Source organism: Jaculus jaculus, chromosome 15 (assembly GCF_020740685.1).
Source record: "Jaculus jaculus isolate mJacJac1 chromosome 15, mJacJac1.mat.Y.cur, whole genome shotgun sequence".
Taxonomy (NCBI): domain Eukaryota; kingdom Metazoa; phylum Chordata; class Mammalia; order Rodentia; family Dipodidae; genus Jaculus; species Jaculus jaculus.
This window is the reverse complement of record NC_059116.1, coordinates 73,520,788-73,543,271: the sequence shown is the minus strand read 5'-3', so window position 1 is coordinate 73,543,271 and position 22,484 is coordinate 73,520,788. Positions and strand designations below refer to the sequence as shown.

The window sequence follows — 22,484 nt, the reverse complement described above, 5'->3', positions numbered from 1 at the left end:
TGACACTGAATGTGACAAGGTAAGTATGATATGATTATTTAATTGTGGCTCACATAGAAATAAACAACCTTTTTTCAAAAGCATCAGGGAATCCTAGAGAAGTCAAAATGACTGACACTGGGGAGATACAGTCATGGGAGGGTACCATGTTGTCTTAATGATATTAAATAATAAGGTCAGTTAAGTACCATTCCAGACCAAGGAGGTGACTTGGATATTTGTGTTGAACAGTCTGGTAGCAGAAGCTATGGTGCCACACAAAAGTCAAACAAGCACTTAAAAAAAAAAAAAATGTGTTCTAGGTCAGCCTGAGCTAGAGTGAGACCCTACCTTGAAAAAAAAAAAAAATGTGACCCTTAAATAGAGTCAGGAGTCTTTCAAAGACAAAACACCACCACATAATTTATTTTGATTTTATTTAACAATGTGGCTTACCATGTTTTCAAGTAAAAAGGGTTTTTCATTTAGAATAAAAATTAAAATATAACTCTGATATAGATTTTCATTTATGTACATGAAAACATATATACAGAATACAATCTTACAGCAAACTAAGATCATGCCCATTGTCCTGAAAATCTCAAAGTAAAGACACCAATTTTTCTCTTATGCACCAAAACATACACAAGATATGAATCAAACTTCAGTACAAGCTATTTGAGGTGGGTATGAAACAGTTAATGGGCTCCCACTATTCACGACCATGGGTCGATTCTCAGCAATCGTGCCAGCTTCCATTCTGAACAGGTGACATGATTCTTTTTTCCACTACTTAAAACCTTTACTTCAAATTCCCCATCAGGAGGAGGTAACTTCTAGCAGACCATTCTAGAACGTTCCTTCCTCATCAGTGCATTTCTCTGGCCCACACTGGTTCAGTAACGTGGGTGACCCGCATCCTGCCTGGCGCTGGGTCATGAGCGCTGACACACAGCAGGCCCACAGCCCGGGGAACTGGGTCACCACCAACCATTTAAACCACAGACGCTGTTCAGCCAGACCCAAGGTGCCCATGAAGGGTGGCAATTAAAATTTTTCTGGCAAAATGAATGGGTCACAGGTAGCAAATCTGAGTTTGTCATAAGCTGTGAGAATTAATCAGCTTTAAAAAAGCCAACCAGGTTAGAGTGAGTGATTTTCAGACAACTTACAACAGCGAACTAGCAGGTTCATGGAACCATGGTGGCTGTGGAGACCCCCCCTCCCCCCGCTTCGTGACTGCACCGGAGACACCTCCTTCTTGAAGTCTACAGATATTTCAGTTCACAATTTTTCCTTTCAAATAATTGCACACTTGATCACAGCTTTCTAAAAGACAGAACAGAGAGTAACTGGAGCCTAGGTTCGCTATCTTAACCAAAAGCAGCAAGTCAAGCCACAACAAAGGTCTTACTGCTGGTTTTGTTGTTGTTGTTCTATATACAGAAATAAATATAAATGGGTGTTCCACAAAGTAACAACTTTCAGAAAGGAGGATTCAGTATGATAGAAGCCCAGTATTTGCCTGACACAACACTCAAAATTCTGTGAGATACATTAGGAGAGAGGGCGAGATTCAAAAAGCTGATTCTAGAGATGGTAGTCAAGGTTGGAGGTGGCAGTGGTAAGCTTTGGATCATTTTAATTTACGGAAGGACAAATCAAAGCGAACACAGGAAATAATCTTTTGAATCTGATCAGATAAGGCCAAAACAATTCAAACAGCTCAACTACTGTGTGTGACTCAAACTCTGACCAAAGGATTCTAACTTAAAAGTGAGAGTTGTTCTCCATGCAGTGGAAACCCTACCAGGGAAACCATCACTCGATGGACAAGCTGCCGCGCTAGCTTTGCTCATGTTCGGGTTTTATGGTGCAGATACGTGATGTTTACAACAGCACAGATGTAGGTGACAAGTGAGAGGCTGGAGCAAACTCCAGCAGCGTCAGGATGGGATCAAGTGATCGTCTGCCCCTCGGGTCACAATCCTGGCACAGGCTGTGAGGCGTCTGCTCAGCAAGTGCCAGGAGGGAATGATGGTGATCACTGTGCTGCATACAGCCAAAGCCAGGTGCATGAGCAAGGAGTTTGGTCCCAAAAGGTGACCAAGGAGGGAGAAGGAAATGAAGTGATCCAGGGAAGGAACTGGGGGGGGGCATCGTTTGTTGGTGTTTAGACAAGAACATTTTTGGTGTGTGGGTCATGGTGATACTGGAGTATCTTTGAAAACTGGTTGTACATTTAGAAGGGAAGTGGGCGAGAGGTGAGGTGAGGTGAGGCAAGAGAGAGAGCTTGAGAAAACCACTTTCAACCCAAGGACGCAGACACTGCCCACATGAAGAGGACATTGTCAAGGAAGGACTCAGGTGCCTCTTGGAGGAAAGTGCCTCCTTTGTCCCCAAGTCTCCTGCAGGGCCAGGGTATGGTGCACACACTGCACAGGGGGTCCGCAGATGGGCATTCTTAAGCAGTGGGTTACATCTCCTCTTGCCTGAGTGTCAAAAGCTCAAGTTGAAATTGAGGCTCAAACAACCAGCTCCACATGGAGGGGATGAAGCCAAGTCACAAGGATGTAGGCTAAGGACAGTCTTGGGAATCTGACTCCATAGCAAGTAAGATGCTTTCGCCACCGATGGTGGCTGCAGGACAACTGCCTGGACTTCTTCTTTAGTACTCCTCCGGATCTCCGTGGGCTCAGGACACTCCCCAGAAAACCACTCTTGTCCTCCGATGTCACATCTCCTGCCCCATGCTACTCTGGAAATGGCATGAGAAGGTGACATTCGTTCTCAAAGCACACTGTTGGGCTGTAGCCACCCATGTCCTCAGCCTGGTTTCAAATGCAACAGAAACACCTCAGCTTGACAAGGCCACAGTGAAAGGTCGGATCCTAAGTGAGTTGGCACAAGGAAATGCCACAGATCTTGAGACGGATCCCCTTTCCAGCTGTTGGATAGTGCAGTTCCACAGGTCTGAGCATGTAAGGCCAAAAGCATGTGGTTGAGCAGGCAGGGCTGGGAAACTGAGGACAAGCCAGTCTGTATCATAAAAGGGAGATATGCGACTACAAGCCGACACATCTTCATAGCGCCAAGCACGGCACGCTCCTTCCATGAGAGGGCCCCAGGTGGACGCATTCAAGATGTCTAAGTTTAACTGTAGAAAATCGGCTGCAGAGGAGACAAAACAGTCTCAACTACAAAACTTTTGCTTCCCATTTTCAACTGCAACCATCACAGGATGTTAAGAATGGGTTAGCATGAAAAACCAAAGTTTTAAAAGCCTTAAAAATGTTGGAAAAAAATAAGTTACAGGAACTGTTGGACTCTGCACAGAAAAGATCAACGTAATTATGGGAAAACACACACAGGCAATAAAGGTATAAACTTTAAGCCTCTAATGTGAGTGTCCATTTCTAAAGAAAATGAAGATGTGGTTTGGACAGGCATGGAGGTGACCACTGCATCAGAATATCATGGTTCCTTGTGTATGCAAATGACTCATAAGGAAACATGGATGAAAGTGGCAGGTATAATATTTCAGTCAATTCTCGCAGATGATGTCACTGACCTAGATTTCAAGAAAACATTTAAAAGGGAACTTAACAAAATTGTCCCACAAATTTCACGAACCACTTCAAACCCAGCCTGGAATATGGGGAGTGTACAGTTTAATGCTGTGGAGATATATATATGCCGGTCAACCTGCGCTCTTGCCAGCAGGAGTGAGGAGGAGGCAAGGGGAGATGGTACGCTTACTGCTAACTGCTAAGCAGTCAAACCTGTCCTTTGATGGGAACTGGGGTCCAGAGTGGAGGAAAGTTACTGGAGATCGGGGGTTGGACATTACAAAAGCCAAGCAGAGAACAAGTAAGGTCCAGGCGCAGAGCCCCTCACAGTGTTAGAACAGGGACAGCTGGCTGCTCATGCCCCCTCTGCTGTGGCAAGCCAGGGTGGACAGAGCACAGGAGAGGCCCAGAGGGACTCTCTTGCAGTGACGAGCTGTGTCAATCTTCTGAGCTGATATAGTTAGTTCCTGAAACACTTCCACCTAGCCTCTTTCCTTCTTGCCCTCTGAGACTAAGCTGGTTCTTCAATACAGAGTCTGACATTTCCCTAAAGCATCCCTGACCTGCTCAGAGCACTATGAGAATACGGGAGATCCTGTGATTCTCCAGGAGGCTATGAAGAGAGTTTGTCCAAAAATGACCTAGGCTTTGAGCATGCAAGAATCTGGTCTCACCTGCCACCAGCCTCCCTTTGTTCTGTGTATCGTGAGAAGGCACCTCTGACAGAAGGTGGAGTGGAGCGCACTGTTTTGTGACAACATCCTGAAACACAGCCATACTGTGTCAGAGAAAGGAGGTGACATGGAGACCAAACCACAGTGATAGCAGGTGACACTAAACCAGTCACTTGTGATGTACAGGAAAGATAATTTGTAAGTGTGCCTGAGAGTGATTCCAGCAAAAACTACCAGCAAAGGATTCGGTATTCTCCTTGGTCACATGTGAGACTACGTCAAGTGTATCCATCTATTTTCCAAGAAGATGGAGCTCAGTGTAGAAAACCTTGTTCCCAGGAAGCCGCCTGGTTTGGGTGGGGGAAAGAAGCACAGAAGAGGCTGAGGCAGAGCTGTCATTACGCCCCCGGAAGCTGCGGCAGAGGTCCTTCCGTGTGCTTCAACAACACAGGGTCATCGCCCGGGGTTGGTGCTCGAAGGGGGTCCCGGGCTCTGGCTTTTCGATGAGACTTGGGTGAAAGCACTGCGTCACCCAGCCTGGAAAGCTTCCAGTCTCTTCATTAACACCTTCACAAACGCAGCACTGCAGAGCCCCGGGGCACCGCCCAGAAAGGTAGAGTTAGTTGGCATACTGGGCATAGAAAGCCACTTTAACTCTCTCGATCTGATGGCACAGCTTGATAGCAGGCCCCAGCTTCAGCTCCATGCATTCCTGCACGGTGGGAAGAGTCAGCAGTAGGAGGGCCTGGCCGTCGATGTCCTGCCAGAAAAGAAAGCCCCGTTAGACACTGGGAGCTGCAGTTGTGTGTCAGCCCCTGCCCTACCCCGCTCTGGGGGCCAAATATGTATAGTGGAGACCTTACTGCATGTAATTTGGAAAAGATGCCAATTTAACTTGATAGCTACCTAATCTTTGTGTTAATAAACACACACACACACACACACACACACACACACACACACACACACCAAGAACATTTTGGCTCTTGTGAAATTCACACACTTCACATGGTAGGTACAAGTTTCTGCACCAGAAATCCTCTTCCATGCTCGCTGCCTCTTGCTGGGATAGCGCCCTCTCTCCATCCGGTCAGGACCTTCTTATGTTGATTTGAGCACTAGGAAGGGGCTCGCTACTAAAACACGTCAACATTTTATTACTTCCCTCAGAGGTAAATGTCCAAGACAGCTACATAAATTACAAAGCATAGTTTTCTGTAGAAGAAATGCAAGCACACACACAACATAGACACGCACACGTGCGCGCGCACACACACGCACACACACAGTGTGGTATGTGCCAGATCCTCCTGTGACGCTTGAGTACTCCCGGTGCTGCACATTAGCACGGACAGACTATGTGACTCGTGCCCCATGTGCCATGCCCACACCCTCATTGACGGAAGAAGAAACCATACACGATGGCACCATGGTGCTCAACTGGACCCGCAGTCTGTGCAGCACGCCAGTCAAGTAAGCGAGGGTACATCTTCGCGAGAAAATCATTTACAGCTACCTTGTAAAATTAGTACGGTTAATGCATCTACCAAAACCCACAAATATCAAAAGACACACAAGGAGTAGAAAACATCAAGAAGGGGACTGGAGAACTGGCTCAGGGGCAAAGTGCTTGCCATGTCAAAGCGGGCATGCTAGCATGAGCCTGCAATCCAGCGCTGGGTGGGTGAAGATAAGGGGCTCCTGGGGGGTTGTTGGCTAAAAGAAATCAAGACAACATGATGCTTCCAAAGAAACCTCATAACTAACAACAAATCCAAAATAAATTGATGAAAATCCCGAAAAATAATTCCAACTAGTGGTTATTAGTTAACTAATGAGATACAAAAACTATAGACAGGTAATACAATGAGATTAGGAAAATTTTATTATATGTATGTGAAATTCAGCAAAGTCCTAGAGACCATGAAAAAGAACCTAATAGAAACCCTGGAATTGAAGAACTCGGGAAGTGAAATAAAAAATACAGTTGAGAGTTTCAATGACAAGCTGGGTAAAGAAGATCTGAACTTGAAAATTCTTTTGAGGTAACTCAGACAAGCAAAGAAAGGGGAAAATTAAAACATCTGAATCTTGGGGCACACCACTAAACAAGAAAATACTCAAATAATGGGTGTCCTAGAAGATAGAAAAAAACAGAAAACTAACTCAGTGAACTAATAGTCCAATGCACCCCAAATTTGAGAAAGATATGGACTGCAAGGTGCAAAAGGTTCAAATGGGCACAAAGTGGCATAATATAATTATAACACCCAAAGTCCAAGACAAAGGATTATAAAAACAGCAAAAGTGCTGAGTTTCAGCATAGAGAACGTTGCGTAGGTCACTGAAGAAACCTCAGCTGCTGGGGGAGGAAGATGATGTATTCAAACTTCCGAGAGAACATCGCACCTGCCACCCAGACGCTCTGCATCTAGGGATGCTGCCGGTCAGAAATGAAGGAAAACGAAGGCCTCTCAGCCAGGTATGGCGTGCACACCTCCAGCAACGGCACCGGGAGGCGGAGGCAAGAGGATGTCCATGGGTTAAAGGCCAGCCTCAGCTACACAACCAGCGCCAGGCTAGCCCTGCTCTCAAAACAAAACAAAACCAACAACTTAAAGAGATAGGCAATTAATTCACCATTACCAGATTGGGCCTCTAAACCATGCTTACGGGATTCCACACCCAGAAGTAAGGGAGGTAATGACCTACTCTTGCACACATATATTCTCCAGAGTGAGGTACACTTATAAGCAGGAATGTTCCCTCATGCTGCTCTACTTAACCTTTCTGTGTTTACATGGAGAGGCCTACACTGTGACGAGACTCACTACCTGTTAAATCGAGGGACTGGGAGATGGCTCAGTGGGTAAGGAACTTGCCATGCAAGCCTGAGGACCGGAGTTTGATTCCTAGCACCCATGTAAAAATCCCAGACACGACTGTACTTGTCTACAATTCCAGTGTCAGGGCTCGCCGGCTAGCTCGTTTTTCTGAATAGATGACCTCTAGGTTCAGTGAGACTCCACCTCAAGGGATAAGGTGAAGAGCGACCGTAAGACTTGCAACGTCAAGCTCTGGCCTCCTCATGCGCCCGCATACGCACACCTACGAATGTCCAGACATGCATGCATGTACGCCACACATACACGTACCAAAAAGATTGTTAAATCTGTTACAGGAAGAAAGGCATGGAGATTCACTCAAAATTCTCTTTTCAGCTTGCATAAAGCCATCTGCTTTCTTCATCTAGATGTGTTTTGAATAGGTTACTGGGCTTAACAGTAAAGCGACTCTTCCTGTTTCCCAAGGCAGTCTTCGTTTTCCAGAGGAAATTGTGAGGATCAAAAAGGTTAGAGGCCCAGCGTTATGACAAAAGCTACAGACAGCAAACTGAACCCAGCATCCCATTCTGCCACCTGAAGAAGTTTTACACCTGAGGCTATCATAAGCCACAAGACCCCACAGCCATTCAACATCACACAGGCATGCATTTCAGACATCATCAGGAATGTCACACTGAGAGCTTGCTTTCTTAAACGAATGGTTGTTTGCTTGCCTTGAAAATATCAAGTGAAAAAATAAAAAGTGTGTATAAATGGTAGAAAAGTCATGTCAAGCTCATTTATCTTCTGATCAGATTCAAATTACTCAATATACCCAGTAAGTACAGCAGCAATAAAACTTAAAACATTAACTTAAAAAAATCAATGCAGGTGCAATATATTATGTTCAAGTTACAGATGAGGGCCGCTGGCTACGGTGCATGGAATAAGGCGTTCTCAAGAAGGATTCATGTGTGACCTTGCCAAACCTCGAAAGAGATCAGTGTTATATTCAACCTGAAGGGGAACAAAAGTATCAATTCTTTTGTATTGTATGTATTATCTCACCCCCATCCCACACTGCTCTTACATACTGCTCTGAAATGCCCATTTCAGAGGCTACTGATAAGGGTGCCTAAGAGGGAGTTAAATGTAGTAAGACTTTGAAAACTATTTTGTTTATCTGCAAAATATTCATTCAATTAAATGTAGGTGCATGTTAGATATTGACGATATAAAAACAAGTAAGGTGTGGGTCCCTCCTTTCCCAGCTAGGAAGGAGAAAGACATATACAAGCCACCAGGGAAAAGAGGAGCTTGGTCACATGAAGCAGGTGCAGAGCCTTGGGTGCAGGGCTGCAGCCTCCGGGGGAGGGGTCAGGGGGCCTCACAAAGGCTGCATGCTCTAAATGGCTTCTGCAAAGGCATCAAGACAAGCAGTCGTTACTGCTTAGCTTGTTTCTCCAATCCCGGGAATATCATAGATCTGGATCCTAAGATAGAAACTTGAAAAGAAAAAAAAAAAAAAAAAAAGCCACCTTGCTTCCAGGTCTCTTCACAACTGTTACAAGGCTTGTTTTTTTTTTTTTTTCCATCATCATTTTTTTTTCCAGATGGCCACCAAGCATTAAGGTGGGTTTTATGGAGCTTTAAAGAGCAGTTTGGTAGAGAGCTCAGTGAGTAAAATGCTTGGCATGTAAGCAGGAAGACCTGCGTTTGAGCTCCTGTCGGCCGATGAATACGCCTGCTATGACGGCACATTCCATGCCTATAACCGCAGTGCTGGGGAGGCACAGACAGGATGCTTTCTGGGGCTCCCTGGACAGCCAGTCTGGCCTATTTGACAAGCTCCAGGCCAATGAGAGATGCTGTCCAAAATAACGATGGTGTTGACACCTCAGCTGGTATGCAAATTAACATCTACACAGACCCAGAAAAATATACAAGCACACATTAAGAAGCAAATTAAGACTACTGACTCCTTCCTGGCAGCCAAGTCCTCCTGCTGGGTGCTGCCGGAGAACCTTAGGCCAACCGTGAGGACGCTCCTATTCCCACACCTAGGGTCTGGCTTACTTCAGGAAACTGTTCCCTGCGCACCGACTACGTGCATGTCAGGATCCATGTGCTGAACAAGCCAAGCTCTAAAGCCAGGTGTGACTGTCAAGCATCGGCCCAGTGGAGGGGAAGCACCAAGACGCTGGGCATTCGGCGTGCCTGTCCTGGGTGTGGCACTTAGCGCAGACATACTCCCTGAACACGCGTGAAATGATGGTTCGGCCTTGAAATTAAGTGCTCAAACCATCCGGTTATTTTCCAAAACAGGGTGAAGAATTTAGTCTCTTTTGCCAGAAGGTCACCTCTCCACTGATGCCATGGGAAAATGTGCTCTTCTGACCTTTTCATCACTGTCAGCCGTACCTGCCATGTCTTTTTATTTTTTTTTTATTTTGTTCATTTTTATTTATTTACTTGAGAGTGACAGAGAGAAAGAGGCAGAGAGAGAGAGAGAGAGAGAGAAAGAGAGAATGGGTACACCAGGGCTTCCAGCCACTGCAAACAAACTCCAGACGCATGCGACCCCTTGTGCATTTGACTAACGTGTGTCCTGGGGAATGGAGCCTTGAACCGGGGTCCTTAGGCTTCACAGGCAAGTGCTTAACCACTAAGCCATCTCTCCAGCCCCTGCCATGTCTTTTTAAAATATATTTATTTATTTATTTGAGAGAGAAAGAGAGAGAGAGAGAGAAGAGAGAGGGAAAGAATGGGTGTGCCAGGACCTCCAGCCACTGCAAATGAACTCCAGATGCATGTGCCCCTTGTGCATCTGGCTTACATGGGTCCTGGGGAGTCAAACCAGGATCCTTTGGCTTTGCAGGCAAACACCTTAACCTCTAAGCCAAGCCAGCTCTGCAGCCCCCATGCCATCTCTTTGCTCCCACGGTCACACTTCCAACCAACACCCGAGCCATTACTACCTGCTGGAAGTGCCTAAGACCCACCCCATCCCACCCACCAATCTACACAGACCCTCCCCCAAACCTGTTTCTGTGCAGCTGGTGTGGGTTTCTCAGGCCTGCTCAATTGGCATCACCTTCCACAACCAGGTTTAACAATACTGCTCCCCTGATTTCCTGGCTCAGAACTATGACCTTGGACTGAGAAATTGGCTTAGTTGGTAAAGTGTGAGAGAACCTGAGTTTGGATGCCCAGAGCCCACGTGAATGCTGGGCAGGCAATCCCAGCACCAGGGAGGGAGAGACAGAGGACCCTGCAGCAAGCGGGCTAGCTAGACAAACTGAACAGGTGAGCTCTGGTTGTAGAGTGTAAGACGCTGTCTCAGGAAAGGTGGACAGTGACCGAGAAGACAGCTGCCATTGATCTCTGACCTCCATGCACGCATACACATATAATGCGCGTGCACACACGTGCGTGCACACACACACACACACACACACACACACACACACACACACACACACTATTTCTGCCCTAAACCAAACCCTAAGTATAAAAGGGGTTGAGGGGCTGACTCAACAGTTAAGGACACTTACTTACTTACTTGCAATGTCTGCCAACTGGGATCAATTCCCCAGTGCCCACATAAACCAGATGCACAATGTGGCACATGTGTGTGGAGTTTGTTTCCAGCAGCAAGAGGCCCAGGCAGGACCATCCTCTCTCCCTCTCAAATAAATTTTTAAAAATTTCCAAAAAGAATAAAAGGGGTCTTGGTTTTGAGGCTACAATTGGAATGTAGAGGAGAGTGCACACACTCTGGTGTGAATTACAGGCTGGGCAACCACAACACAAACAGAGCTGGTTCAATCTGCATCTCTCTTATATATCTAATATATCTCTTATACACCGGGTACTAAGGAACTGGGTAGAAAACAAGAGCTGAACGTGTTTGCTGGCTAGTTTGTTAAAGTACAGCAATCCGATCATTAGAGCTCCCTCCTCCTCCTCCTCTGAGTCTCTGGCACATGTCTATGCATGGACACACGTGAATCACAGCCTATGTATGGAGGTCAGAAGACAACGCTGAGGTGTTAGCCCTCACCTTCCCCTGGGTTTGAGACACGGCCTCTCGTTGGCCACTGTGAATGTCAGATTAACTGGCCTGAGAGCATCAGGATTCTCCGACTCTGCTCCCAGTGCTCAAGGTTAAGTGGTCACAGACGCACGCACTACTTACATGCGCCGTATGTGGGGTCTAGGGATCTAAACTCAGGTCAGCAGGCTGGTGCATCAAGCCCTTGTAACCACCGAACCATCTCCCAGCCTAGGAAGAAATAACCAAGCCTTGGACCTGATAGCTCAGGTGGGAAGTGGTTAAAATACAGCGTGCTCACATAAACACCAAGGAAGCCCACCTTCTTACCCATCTTTTTCTCAAGCAGCTTTTAAAGCCCACTGCGCACAGACGTCATGAAACGCCTGGTGAAGTGGGGATGCAGTCTGTCCATGACTGGCTGTGAGGACATCAAGGACATTCTCAGCCTGCAGGCCTCTCTGGACTTGGACAAGGGTCACCAGGAGGACCCCCTTCCTGCCGCAACGCCTCGGCTGACGCAATGCAGGCGCGTGAGTGTGTGGACATTGGGGCTAATGTCTGGCGGCTGAGGAGTGAAGATGGGGGGGTGGAAATGAAGGAGATTTGGGATAAAAATCCAAGGCAAAGTTTATGGGTTTCCGGTATGGAGAACTTTATGCAGTACCTGTACTTGACTGTTCTGTGTTAGAAATGGTGGATAGGGGCTGGAGAGATGGCTTAGCGGTTAAGCGCGCTTGCCTGTGAGTCCTAAGGACTCTGGTTCAAGGCTCGGTTCCCCAGGACCCACGTTAGCCAGATGCACAAGGGGGCGCACGCATCTGGAATTCGTTTCCAGTGGCTGAAGGCCCTGGCGTACCCACTCTCTCTCTGTCTACCTCTTTCTATCTCTGTCTGTTACTCTCAAATAAATAAACAAACAAAAAAACAAACAAAAGAAAACGGTGAATAGGAATTAAGAAATAGATTGGGCTCAGCGTCTGACAAAAGCAGATGAGAGATGTTCTTCACATGCTTCGTTAGCAATTTCTAAAATGTGCTTTTTGAGTGGAGGGATGGCCTAGCGGTTAAGGCATATGCTTGCAAAGCCAAAGGACCCAGGTTTGATTCCCCAGGACCCAGGGGTGCACGCATCTGGAGTTCGTTTGCAGTGGGTGGAGACCTTGGTGAGTTCATTCTCTCTCTCTGTCCCTCTTTCTCTGTCAAATAAATTAATTAAAATAAAATAAATAAAATGTGCTTTTAAACTACAGAATTAAGAATGATATCCAGGGGCTGGAGAAATGGCTTAGCGGTTAAGCGCTTGCCTGTGAAGCCTGAGGACCCCGGTTCGAGGCTCAGTTCCCCAGGACCCACATTAGCCAGATGCGCAAGGGGGCGCACGCGTCTGGAGTTCGTTTGCAGTGGCTGGAAGCCCTGGTGCGCCCATTCTCTCTCTGTCTATTCCCCCCCCCCCCTGCCACTCTCAAATAAATAAATAAAAATGAACAAAAAAAGTTAAAAAAAAAAAAAAGAATGATATCCAAAGGGAGGCTTAAACAAAACCAAACAAAAAAAGCTAACGAGCAAATCCCAGGGCCCTGACAGACTTCATTGCTTTCTTCGGCTTTTAAAATCTTTAATGGTACACAGGTGATGGAAGAATCAGCGATGGAGACTATCATCAGAAAACCACGTGGGGAACAAGGAGCTAAGTGCTAGGTGCCCGTGTTGGCATTCTTTAAGTTGGATGTGTGCAGTGCATGCCCGCTTTTGGATATGACTTCTTTTAAGAGAAAACCCAAGAGATGAGGAAAAAATTCACCAGCTAACTATACAATAACCTTGCATAAGATACCCCAAAGGGGTTAGCACTTAGCTCAGTGGAACAGCGCTTGCCTAGCAAGGTTCAGGCCCCAGCACTGGAAACTATAGGAGTCAACTGGCTCTACTAAAAAGATAACAGACGAGCTTCAAGATAACCTTTCAAGCGTGTGTTCTGTTCGTTAAGCCCCCCCTCAAGCAGGGCGGTCTCATCACCCATCGTGCAACACAGCACAGGCAGCCCCGGGGTCACGGTTTTTTGTTGTTTTTTTTTAATTTTTTTTTTATTTATTTATTTGAGAGCGATAGACACAGAGAGAAAGACAGATAGAGGGAGAGAGAATGGGCACGCCAGGGCTTCCAGCCCCTGCAAACGAACTCCAGACGCGTGCGCCCCCTTGTGCATCTGGCTAACGTGGGACCTGGGGAACAGAGCCTCGAACCCGGGTCCTTAGGCTTCACAGGCAAGCGCTTAACCGCTAAGCCATCTCTCCAGCCCTGGGGTCACGGTTTTAAGGACGGCGGCACACCTAAGAGACACCGTGCGGGCTGGAGGAAGACACTTGAGAATGGTAACAGTGACCTTGAAATGGCATGCTCTGACCTTGTCAACTAAGATGCCCCTCCAGGCCCAGCCTATGGTCACTCATCCCATCCTGCGACGTCCCCAAAGAAAGGAATAAATGGGAAAGAGCTTGGAGCCCCACCTCACCCGGTTCAGCCAGCTCCGAGTGAAAACCGTAAGCATGAAAGAGGTCCCTGCTCTGAGGGTGCACTTGGCATGCGGGGGAGGGTCCACACTCCCCAGTGCGACTTTCAAGCTGGGCAGCCTGGAACCGAAGTCCAGAGAGGCCTCCCCTTGGACCTTCTTCCGCACGGAGCTGGTCTCCCTGTCTCACGCTTAGAAGTCTTGGTTCACAGAAGACGACGTTGTGGATGAGAAACAGGAGCAAAGCCTGATGCTCAGGAATCTATGCGGGGAAAGGGGCGAAGGCTGAACAACCTGATTGATTACAAATCAGGAATCTATGCGGGAAAAGGGGCCAAGGCTGAACAACCTGACTGATTAGAAATCAGGAATCTATGCGAGAAAAGGGGCCGAGGCTGAACAACCTGACCGATTAGAAATCAGGAATCTATGCGGGAAAAGGGGCCAAGGCTGAACAACCTGACTGATTAGAAATCAGGAATCTATGTGGGGAAAGGGGCGAAGGCTAAACAACCTGACCAATTAGAAATTTGGAATCTATGCGGGGATAGGGGCGAAGGCTGAACAACCTGATTGATTAGAAAGCCTCACCTGCCCTCTTTCTTTCTTTTTCCTTTTTCTTTCTTTTCTTTTCTTGTCTGTTTGAGGTAGGGTCTCACTCTAGCTCAGGCTGACCTGGAATTCACTATGTAGTCTCAGGGTGGCCTCGAACTCACAGCCATCATCCTACCTCTGCCTCCCGAGTGCTGGGATTAAAGGTGTGTGACACCATACGAAGCTTTTGTTTCTTTTTTGAATATTTTTGTTTTTTGTTTTTCCAAGGTAGGGTCTCACTCTACCCCAGGCTGACCTAGAATTCAATCTGTAGTCTCAAGGTGGCCTCAAACTTATGGTGATCTTTCTACCTCTGCCTCCCAAGTGCCGTGATTAAAGGCATGCTCCGCCACGCCCGACTAAAGACTTTTTTTTTTTTTTGACAACTTCCATAGTTATAGACAATACACCATGATAATCCCCATGAATATTCCACAACAATTCATGAGGGTCCTATGTAGGTAGTACTAGACATTGCAAGGTCATGGATATCCAGGCTGTGGTGGTTTGATTCAGGTGTCCCCCATAAACTTAGGGTTTCTGAATGCTAGGCTCCCAGCTGATGGAGATTTGGGACTTAAGGCCTCCTGGGGGCAGTGTATTGTTGGGGGCAGGCTTATGGGTGTTAAAGCCAATGTCCCCTTGCTAGTATTTGGCACACTCTCCTGTTGCTGTTGTCCACCTGATGTTGGCCAGGGGTGATGTCCACCCTCTGCTCATGCCACCATTTCCCATGTCATCATGGAGCTCCCCCCTCGAGCCTGTAAGCCAAAATAAACCTTGTTTTTTGCCCCCAGAGGCTGCTCTTGGGTGGGTGATTTCTACCAGCAATGGGAACCTCACTGCAACACAGGCCATTTTCTTTATTTAAGAGACAAAGACAGAGAGAGAGGAGAAAAGAGAAAATGAAGAGTGGGGAAGGGAGTGGAGGGTAGGAGAGGAGAAAATAGGCATGCCAGAACCTCCTGATACTACAAACTCCTGGACGCATGCACGCTGAGTGCATCTGGCCCAAGGTAGGCACTAGGGAATCAAACTTAGGCCATCAGGCTTTGCAAGCAAGTGCCTCCAACCGTTGGGTCATCTCTCTAGCCCTTCACTTTCCCTTTTATTTGGGAAAAACAAACTGGAAGTTGGACCCTGTATTTATACGTGGAACGAGATTAGCATGCAGCCTGTTCATAGGGACTTGCCCATGGTGATGATCTCTGTTCTTAACCCATTTTCCATTCTTCCCAAGTGACAGAACATAGAATCATGGGCATTACCATTTGGAGAAGGCCAGGCCAGTGAGAACACTGTGACGTCTCTTGGGTCTGTGCTGCGTGCTAAGAGGAGATGGTTCAGTAGTCTGTCAGACTGTGGGCCATTTGAGGGCCTTGGAGGACCTTTAGGAAATCACTGCTGACCAACATGGCTAACCAATGTTGGGTCCCCTCTTGTTGCAGACTGCAAAAACCGTTGCACCCCACAGTGATGTGAGGAGGTGAGGAGGAGAAAGGCTGGACAGGCACACAAGTCCTAAACACTACAGGATGTGAAGGAATAAAGTACCTCCAGTCTCAGAGAGCCTGGCTTTCGCTTTGCAAGATGTCCCCATTTATCCCATGAAGACTTACAGCTGACGGGATGTTTATAAATGTGCCCCAACATCACTCCTAACTGCTGACAGATTGCTTGTTATGTCAAACAGAATCACCATAAATGAACTGCTGATTCCCAAGGAATGGAATACGAAATGATATGCAGCATGAAAACTACACTTGGCACAGGGAGCATTTACTTTCATCCTCACTGGGGTCCGTGAAGGTTAGGGCGGCTCCTTAATGGAGGTAGGCCGGTTGTCAGAGCCTGGGTATGAAGTATTCCTCCGAAATGCTTGATGGCAGCTGGTGGACCTTTGGGAAGTGACAGGTCCCTGAGAACTTTGACCTAACCAAAGGATTAACCCCTTTATGGATTCAGAATATGATGGTCTCGCTGGCCGGCAGGGACTGCTTGGAGGAAGCAGCTCACTGGGTGTGCCCTGGAAAGGCTACCCTGTGCACGTCACTTCCTCTCTCCCACGAGGTGAGCAGCTTTCCTTCATGGCTTTTCTCTCACAAGCCCAGAGAACAACAGAGCCAAAGTGCTCATGGACTGAAACATTTGTCACAGTGACCAAAAAAGTGACCAACACACGCACATGCCAATGGAAGTCAAAAGGAGGAGGACGGCTCTTGTCATGCTGCAGGTATAAAATGTTGCCCCCCGCCTCGGGGGTTTGAATACTTAATCCGCTGCTGGAGGACCCGGTCGGGAGGGTTGCAGAGCTGTTGGGAGGTAGACCCTGGCTGGAGGAAGTGTCTCCCTGGGGGAGGGCCTTTAGGTGCTGCACCCAGCGCTGTTGGTTGCTCACAGTCTCTTTACTTCCCACCTGCAGATGCCAGGCTGTCTGCCCTGCCCTGCTTTTCCTGTTGTGACAGAACTTCCTGGAGGAAATAGAACCCGCAGTAAGCACTGTCCCCCCATGAGCTGTTCCTGCCCGGGGTTCTGATCCGGCAGTGAGGACAGAACTGCTGGGGGCAGAACTGCTGTAACTGTGAGTCGAAGTGAAGCTGCCAATGATCCTGGCATTGTTTATCAAGTGAATCACTAAATGAACCCGTCTTTTTCATATGTAAGCAGACTGATTTGCTAACGGTGAACAAACAACTGCTATGTCCCGGGGCAGGAACACACACTGCCGCTCTACCACGGAAACCTCCAGGCCCTTCCAGTTCATCTAAAACCTCAGGAAATGCCTACAGTAACCGACTGGAAGCCTCGCCAAATCAGTCATGGCATTTGGGCTAAATGATTATAGAACCAGTTAGTAAAACTTAGTAATTAAAGGTCTAATGGAAGAGGAAAGGACTGAAGTGTCCACTTCAGACAGCATAGCGTGTAACACTTTTGTTTTATTGTAACAAGAGAAAATGCCTATCATGAAATGCAAAATTAAATGGAAATAAGACATCAATTAAAGCTTCCAGATTTGTCTATTTTGTAAGAGAAGAAAACAACAGAAATGGAGGACGAAGCTTTTAACTGATGTTGGAGAAGGCAGGCCTTGCTCACAAGTGCAATGGGTCCGCAACTTTCATTTCCTTGAAGTCTTCCAAGACACCGTTAGAAAGTGGACTTCGGAGAGCCATCAGGGAAGGGAAGCTCTGAATAACAGGTATCCGATCCCCAGCCCCCAAAGCGGAGGACTTTCACTGAGAATTTCCACAAGGTATCAATAGACTCCTCGGTGACTTTATGTGCTAAAACTGGCCCTGAGTCCTACATGTAACTTAGAATCTAAAAGTGACAAAATCTGTCCTCTGTTTTGATTCAATAGAGAAATGGCTCTTGGGGCTGGAGAAATGGCTTAGCAGCTGAGGCGTTTGCTCACAAAGCTAAAGAACTCAGGCTCGATTCCCCAAGATCTATGTAAGCCAGCTGCACAAGGGACACATACATTTGGAGTTTGTTTGCAGTGGCTAGAGACCCCAGCATGCCCATTCTCTCTCTGTCTGCCTCTCTTCTCTCTCTCTCTCCCTTGCGAATAAGTAAAAATTTAAAAATTATTAAAAGAAAAATGAAAAACGGCTCTTTGTTAAAATTGGACATTTGAGTCTAAAAGCAAATAAATCGTTAGACATGGAACATCACCCCTCAGAGGTACATTCTAGGTGCTGTCTGACCAGCGTGTGGGGGACGTTCACGTGAACCAAACGGAAGCCCTGGCATGAGTGGGCCGACATCATCAGCATTTGTCGTGGGCTTGAACGCAGTGGTGGCTGTGTAGTGTGTCTGTCTGACTGACTGACTGACACACCACCATCAGTAACCACCAGGCTGGGAAATGCACAGCGGACACGCATCTACACAGACGTCCTGCCCGCTGCTCTCCTGTGGTTCCTTAGACGGAGATGTGGCTTTACCGGCAAGCCCCGTCACTCATGACTTGAGGGTCTCTCCAGCTTGTGGGTTGGGATGAAGGGACAAGGTCATTGCTCTAGCTCTCTGCTTCAGACAGTGTCTCCCTGGTGGTCTGCTCTCAGTGATATCCAAAAAGGAAGGACAGTGAATCCTGCCTGGCCCCATTTACCCCATCAGGAAGAATTATCCAGTGCCCACAGAAGGTTCAAGGAAGGACTGGGTGGGTCATTTGGCCTGACGGACACTCGGGGCGGTGGCTAAGAGAATCCCAGTGTCAAGAACTATTAACTGGGAAGCAGTCTGCTTTGTACAACTTACTGTTGCATCAGTTTGGAAGAAAAGCGAGAAAATTCCCTGTGTGAATGAGAAACCAGACTGTTCGAGTTTAATGTCTGTAAATTTATCTTCTAGACTATAAACTAATTAAACCCATACATTGGCTAGATAAGCACATCTTTGATTAATTATATGGAAAGCAGCAATTTTTTTTTTAAAATGAGCTCTCAAAAGATAGGTATTCACTATGTGAGACATTACCAGACAATTCCACAAATTGAGCTGGGAACAAGAACTACACACTTGAACTGTTGCCACAGGCCACAGCAAGGAGGGGTGTGTACACAGTAGTGACTCGTTTCATATTAATTTATGGGAAAACATATATGAGAACTCCTTAGCTGACTATGGTTATTTCATCTGCTGAATTACAAAATTCCTTTAAGTTGTAAGTTATACCAATTCTTTCTACATTTGTCCATCATAATACCATATATTTTAAAGCTATAGATATATGACAGAAAACATGACAAAGGTTAAGAAAGCAGTGGTGACAGCCACATCCAACAAAACCAAAAGACAGAGCATTTCCACTTGGGAAGAGCTGAGCAGGCACTCTCCCCACATTTTACCACCACTGAAACTAAAATCACCAGACAGGGCTGGAAAGATAGCTTAGCAGTTAAGGCACTTGCCTGAAGAGCCTAAGGATATGGGTTAAATTCTCCGGTATACACATAAAACCGGTTGCACATGGTGGCACATAATTTGGAGTTCGTTTGCAATGGCAGGGGCCCTGGGATGCCTATACTCTTTCTCTCTACCTGCCCCCCGCCAATAAATTAAAAATAAATCACAGGACATAATTTACAAACCAAACAGAAGAACCTAAGAGAGAAAAGGGCAGAGAAGTTTCAGGACTTGGGACCTGAATACATAACACAATGTTGAGTTATTTGGTTATTTTCATTTTGTGTGTGTGTGTGTGTGTGTGTGTGTGTGTGTGTGTGTGTGTGCCCCCAGACTGCTAGCTGAATTAACCCAGAGTCTCCCAGAAGTATTGCCCACAGGGCCCATCTTCAGCCTGTTGCTGTAGCCAGAGGACCAGCAACAGGGCAGCCTGGCTGGGCAAGACTCAGATGTAGGGATTCTGCTGTAGCCTACAGCCACAGGGAAATGCTACTACTAGGAGCTGTGGGCTGACTGAGCAATGTCCCCCGGGGGCTCATGCTTAAACACAGCCCCTCAGCTGGCAGTGCCATTGGAGAAGACTGTGGAACCTGCAGGAGACGGAACCTTGTTGGAGGAAGTGGATTCCTCGGGGCAGACCTTGAGGTTTTAGAGCCTGGCCCCACTTCCCGCTTTTTTCTGCTGCTGTGCCTTCACCTGCGTGAAACCTTCCCTGAGACCTTCCCTTCCTTCCCACAAGTCACTCTGGCCAGGTGTTTGCTCACGGCAATGAGAAAGTAACTAGCAGCGCCGGTGAGGCCCGGCGAGCAGCACCTGTCGTCCAGCCATGCCAGGCAGGAAGTGGGGAGGCCGGTCCCTAACAAAATGGTGTCTACAAACGTCAGTTAACAGCGATCATCTCCCCAAGATGCGGTCAGTGCAGATGGAGGGTAGAGCCTGGATGCCCACTCACCACACGCCATTGCCGGGTGAGATGAATGGATGGCAGGAACGAGGCTCTCAGTATACTGCACATGCCCCACAGAGGGAAGAACCCTCACGGGTGCTACTGTAGCTACAGGGGTACCCCAGAGTTCCACCCCTACCAGGCGAGCTGGTCAGCTCCTTTAAGACTATGAGCAACACACAGCAAGCCACTGTACCTGCTCCTGAAAGATCTTGGCCAAGGGGGCACAGTCGGTCAGCTTAATGAACCGCACCACATCGGTGACCGTCCACTCCAGTGGGTTGCTCTCCAGGACCAGCCTTTCCTCCTCCTCCTGCTTAGATTCCTGTAGGAAAGGGTGACAGGGGCAGAAAAGAGTCACTGTGCCCTGGGGTTGGCTAAGTCCCTTCCAACACCTTCCAGGCTTTATGGTTGCAGGACCAGCGCATCCCTCGGTCTCTCATTGGCCACCTGAATTCCCACAGTCAGTCAGTCTCCAGGATTGGGGAAGTGGTTCCGTGCCCAGGACCCGAGTCCAATGCCCAGCACCCATGTGAAATGCTGGGTGTGGTGGTGCGCACCTGTGATCCCACAGTAGGGAGATAGACAGGTGGAGTTGGGCTGTCTGGCTGGCATTTATGCCTGAATTAATGAGCGCTAGATTTAAGAATATCTGCCTCAAGAAAGGTGGGGAATAACTGAGGAAGGTTCCCAATGTTGAACTCTGGCTTTGATATGCATGCACACATCCGTGCGCCTACACAGACAAATACAAACGTACACACACACACACACACACACACACACACACACACGACGCCCACACATATGGTCACAAAAATGACAGTCCCTACAGAATTTCTTAACAACAGTTTTCTGGAGACTTCCCCTATACCTGGGGATTAACTGGGTACCTACAAAGGTTGAAACTTGACAAAAAAAAAAAAAAAAAAAACACAGAACAATGGGTTGCAGAGATGGCTTAGTGGTTAAAGCGTTTGCAAAGCCAAAGGACCTTGGTTCAATTCCCCAGGACCCACGTAAGCCATATGCACAAGGTGGCGCATGCGTCTGGAATCCATATGCAGTGGCTGAAGACCCTGGTACACCCATTCTCTCTCTCCGTCTGCCTCTCGCTCTCTCAAATAAATAAATAAATAAAATTTTTAAGTGATATTAAAAAAACACAGAACAAGCTGGGCATGGTGGTATACACCTTTAATCTCAGCACTTGAGAGGCAGAGATAGGAGGATTGCTATGAGTTCAAGGCCACCCTGAGAATACAGAGTGAATTTCAGGTCTACCTGGGCTAGAATGAAACCCTACCTTGAAAAACCAAAAAAACCAGACACACACACACACACACACAGACAAAACAAAAGCAAACACAGAACTACTTGAGTCAGCTCAGGAAGCCTAGGGCCTGCTGAATTTAGTCTTTTTGCTCTGGGAACTGGGAGTGTGGATGGAGAAACTGACTGCCCTTGTGGCCGTTTTTAAAGGGGTTTCCCTAAATCACCCTGGATTCTTACAAACAAGCCAAGTCTGCTCTCCAAGGTCACCTCTGGGGCCTCAGGCTTGGCAGGTGGCTCCTTGTCCCCGTCTTCCTCCGACACGGTGGCTGCTGCCGTGCGTGCCCTCTCCACCGGGGGCCGCCGTGCGGCCCGCAAGCTGCTCCTCAGGGTCGAAGCCCTCCTGGGGCGGGCAGAGGGCACGTCTGCTGAGGAGGTGTCCGTCTGGTCATCCCGGAGCTCAGAGCCAGTCTCCTCACTAGCGGTGCCGTCCTCCAGGGCATCTGCATCCTCCTCGTCACTTTCCTAAGCGGAGGAGGGCGCGTTGAAGGGAGGAAGGGGAAAGGAGCTCGAATGACACCCGCTGGGTGGCATGCACCCACGGCCACACCACCGGGCCTCCCGACCCTTCCAGAGGAAGGCGCTCGGCCAGGCGCGCTCAGGGACCTGTGCGGGAGGAGCCACGCTGCCACAGGCGCTCCCAACGCTCGCTTTTCTCAGCCAGAGTAGCTGAATGTGTGGAGCCAGCGGCCGAGAGGGAGCTGCAGGTTCCGTCTTCTTTCCCTCCATCCCCCCTCGACTTCTCTCTCCCTCCCTCCTCCCCTCCCTCCCTCCATCTCTCCCTCCCCCCATCTCTCCATGTGTATTTGGATTGTGTATGAGTGTGTGTGTTGTGTGTGTTTTATGTGCGCTGGAGATCACAGGTGAACTTTCGCTGTCTTCCTCAATTGCTTTTCCACTTTCTATTGCACGTTACTTCTTGAGATCGTGTCTCTTCCTGAACCTGGGCCTCACAGATTTGCCAGGGATGCTCCTCTCCGCCTGCCCCGTGCCCGCATCACAGGTGAGTGCCACGATGCCCGGCGCTGTGTGCGATCTGCTCCGCACTCAAGTCCGCATGGTAAGTGGCAAGCGCTTCAGCAGCC

At 47.9% G+C, this 22,484-nt stretch overlaps 1 protein-coding gene across 11 annotated transcripts in view; it reads right to left on the bottom strand.

Annotated features, from left to right (window-relative positions):
- The window catches only part of Sfmbt2 (Scm like with four mbt domains 2), a 242,588-nt gene that overhangs the window by 2,752 nt on the left and 217,352 nt on the right, over nucleotides 1–22,484 (bottom strand). For 6 of the 11 annotated variants that reach the window (XM_045134896.1, XM_045134900.1, XM_045134906.1 and 3 more), the window contains 3 exons: nucleotides 21,580–21,864; nucleotides 20,264–20,392; nucleotides 400–4,982 (listed from right to left, as the gene is read on the bottom strand). In XM_045134896.1, coding sequence (XP_044990831.1) covers nucleotides 4,842–4,982; nucleotides 20,264–20,392; nucleotides 21,580–21,864 — 555 coding nt within the window. In that variant the 3' untranslated portion in view covers nucleotides 400–4,841. Of the gene's footprint in view, nucleotides 1–399; nucleotides 4,983–20,263; nucleotides 20,393–21,579; nucleotides 21,865–22,484 lie in introns of those variants that run through there. The other 5 variants (XM_045134901.1, XM_045134904.1, XM_045134903.1 and 2 more) reach the window with 2 other exon arrangements.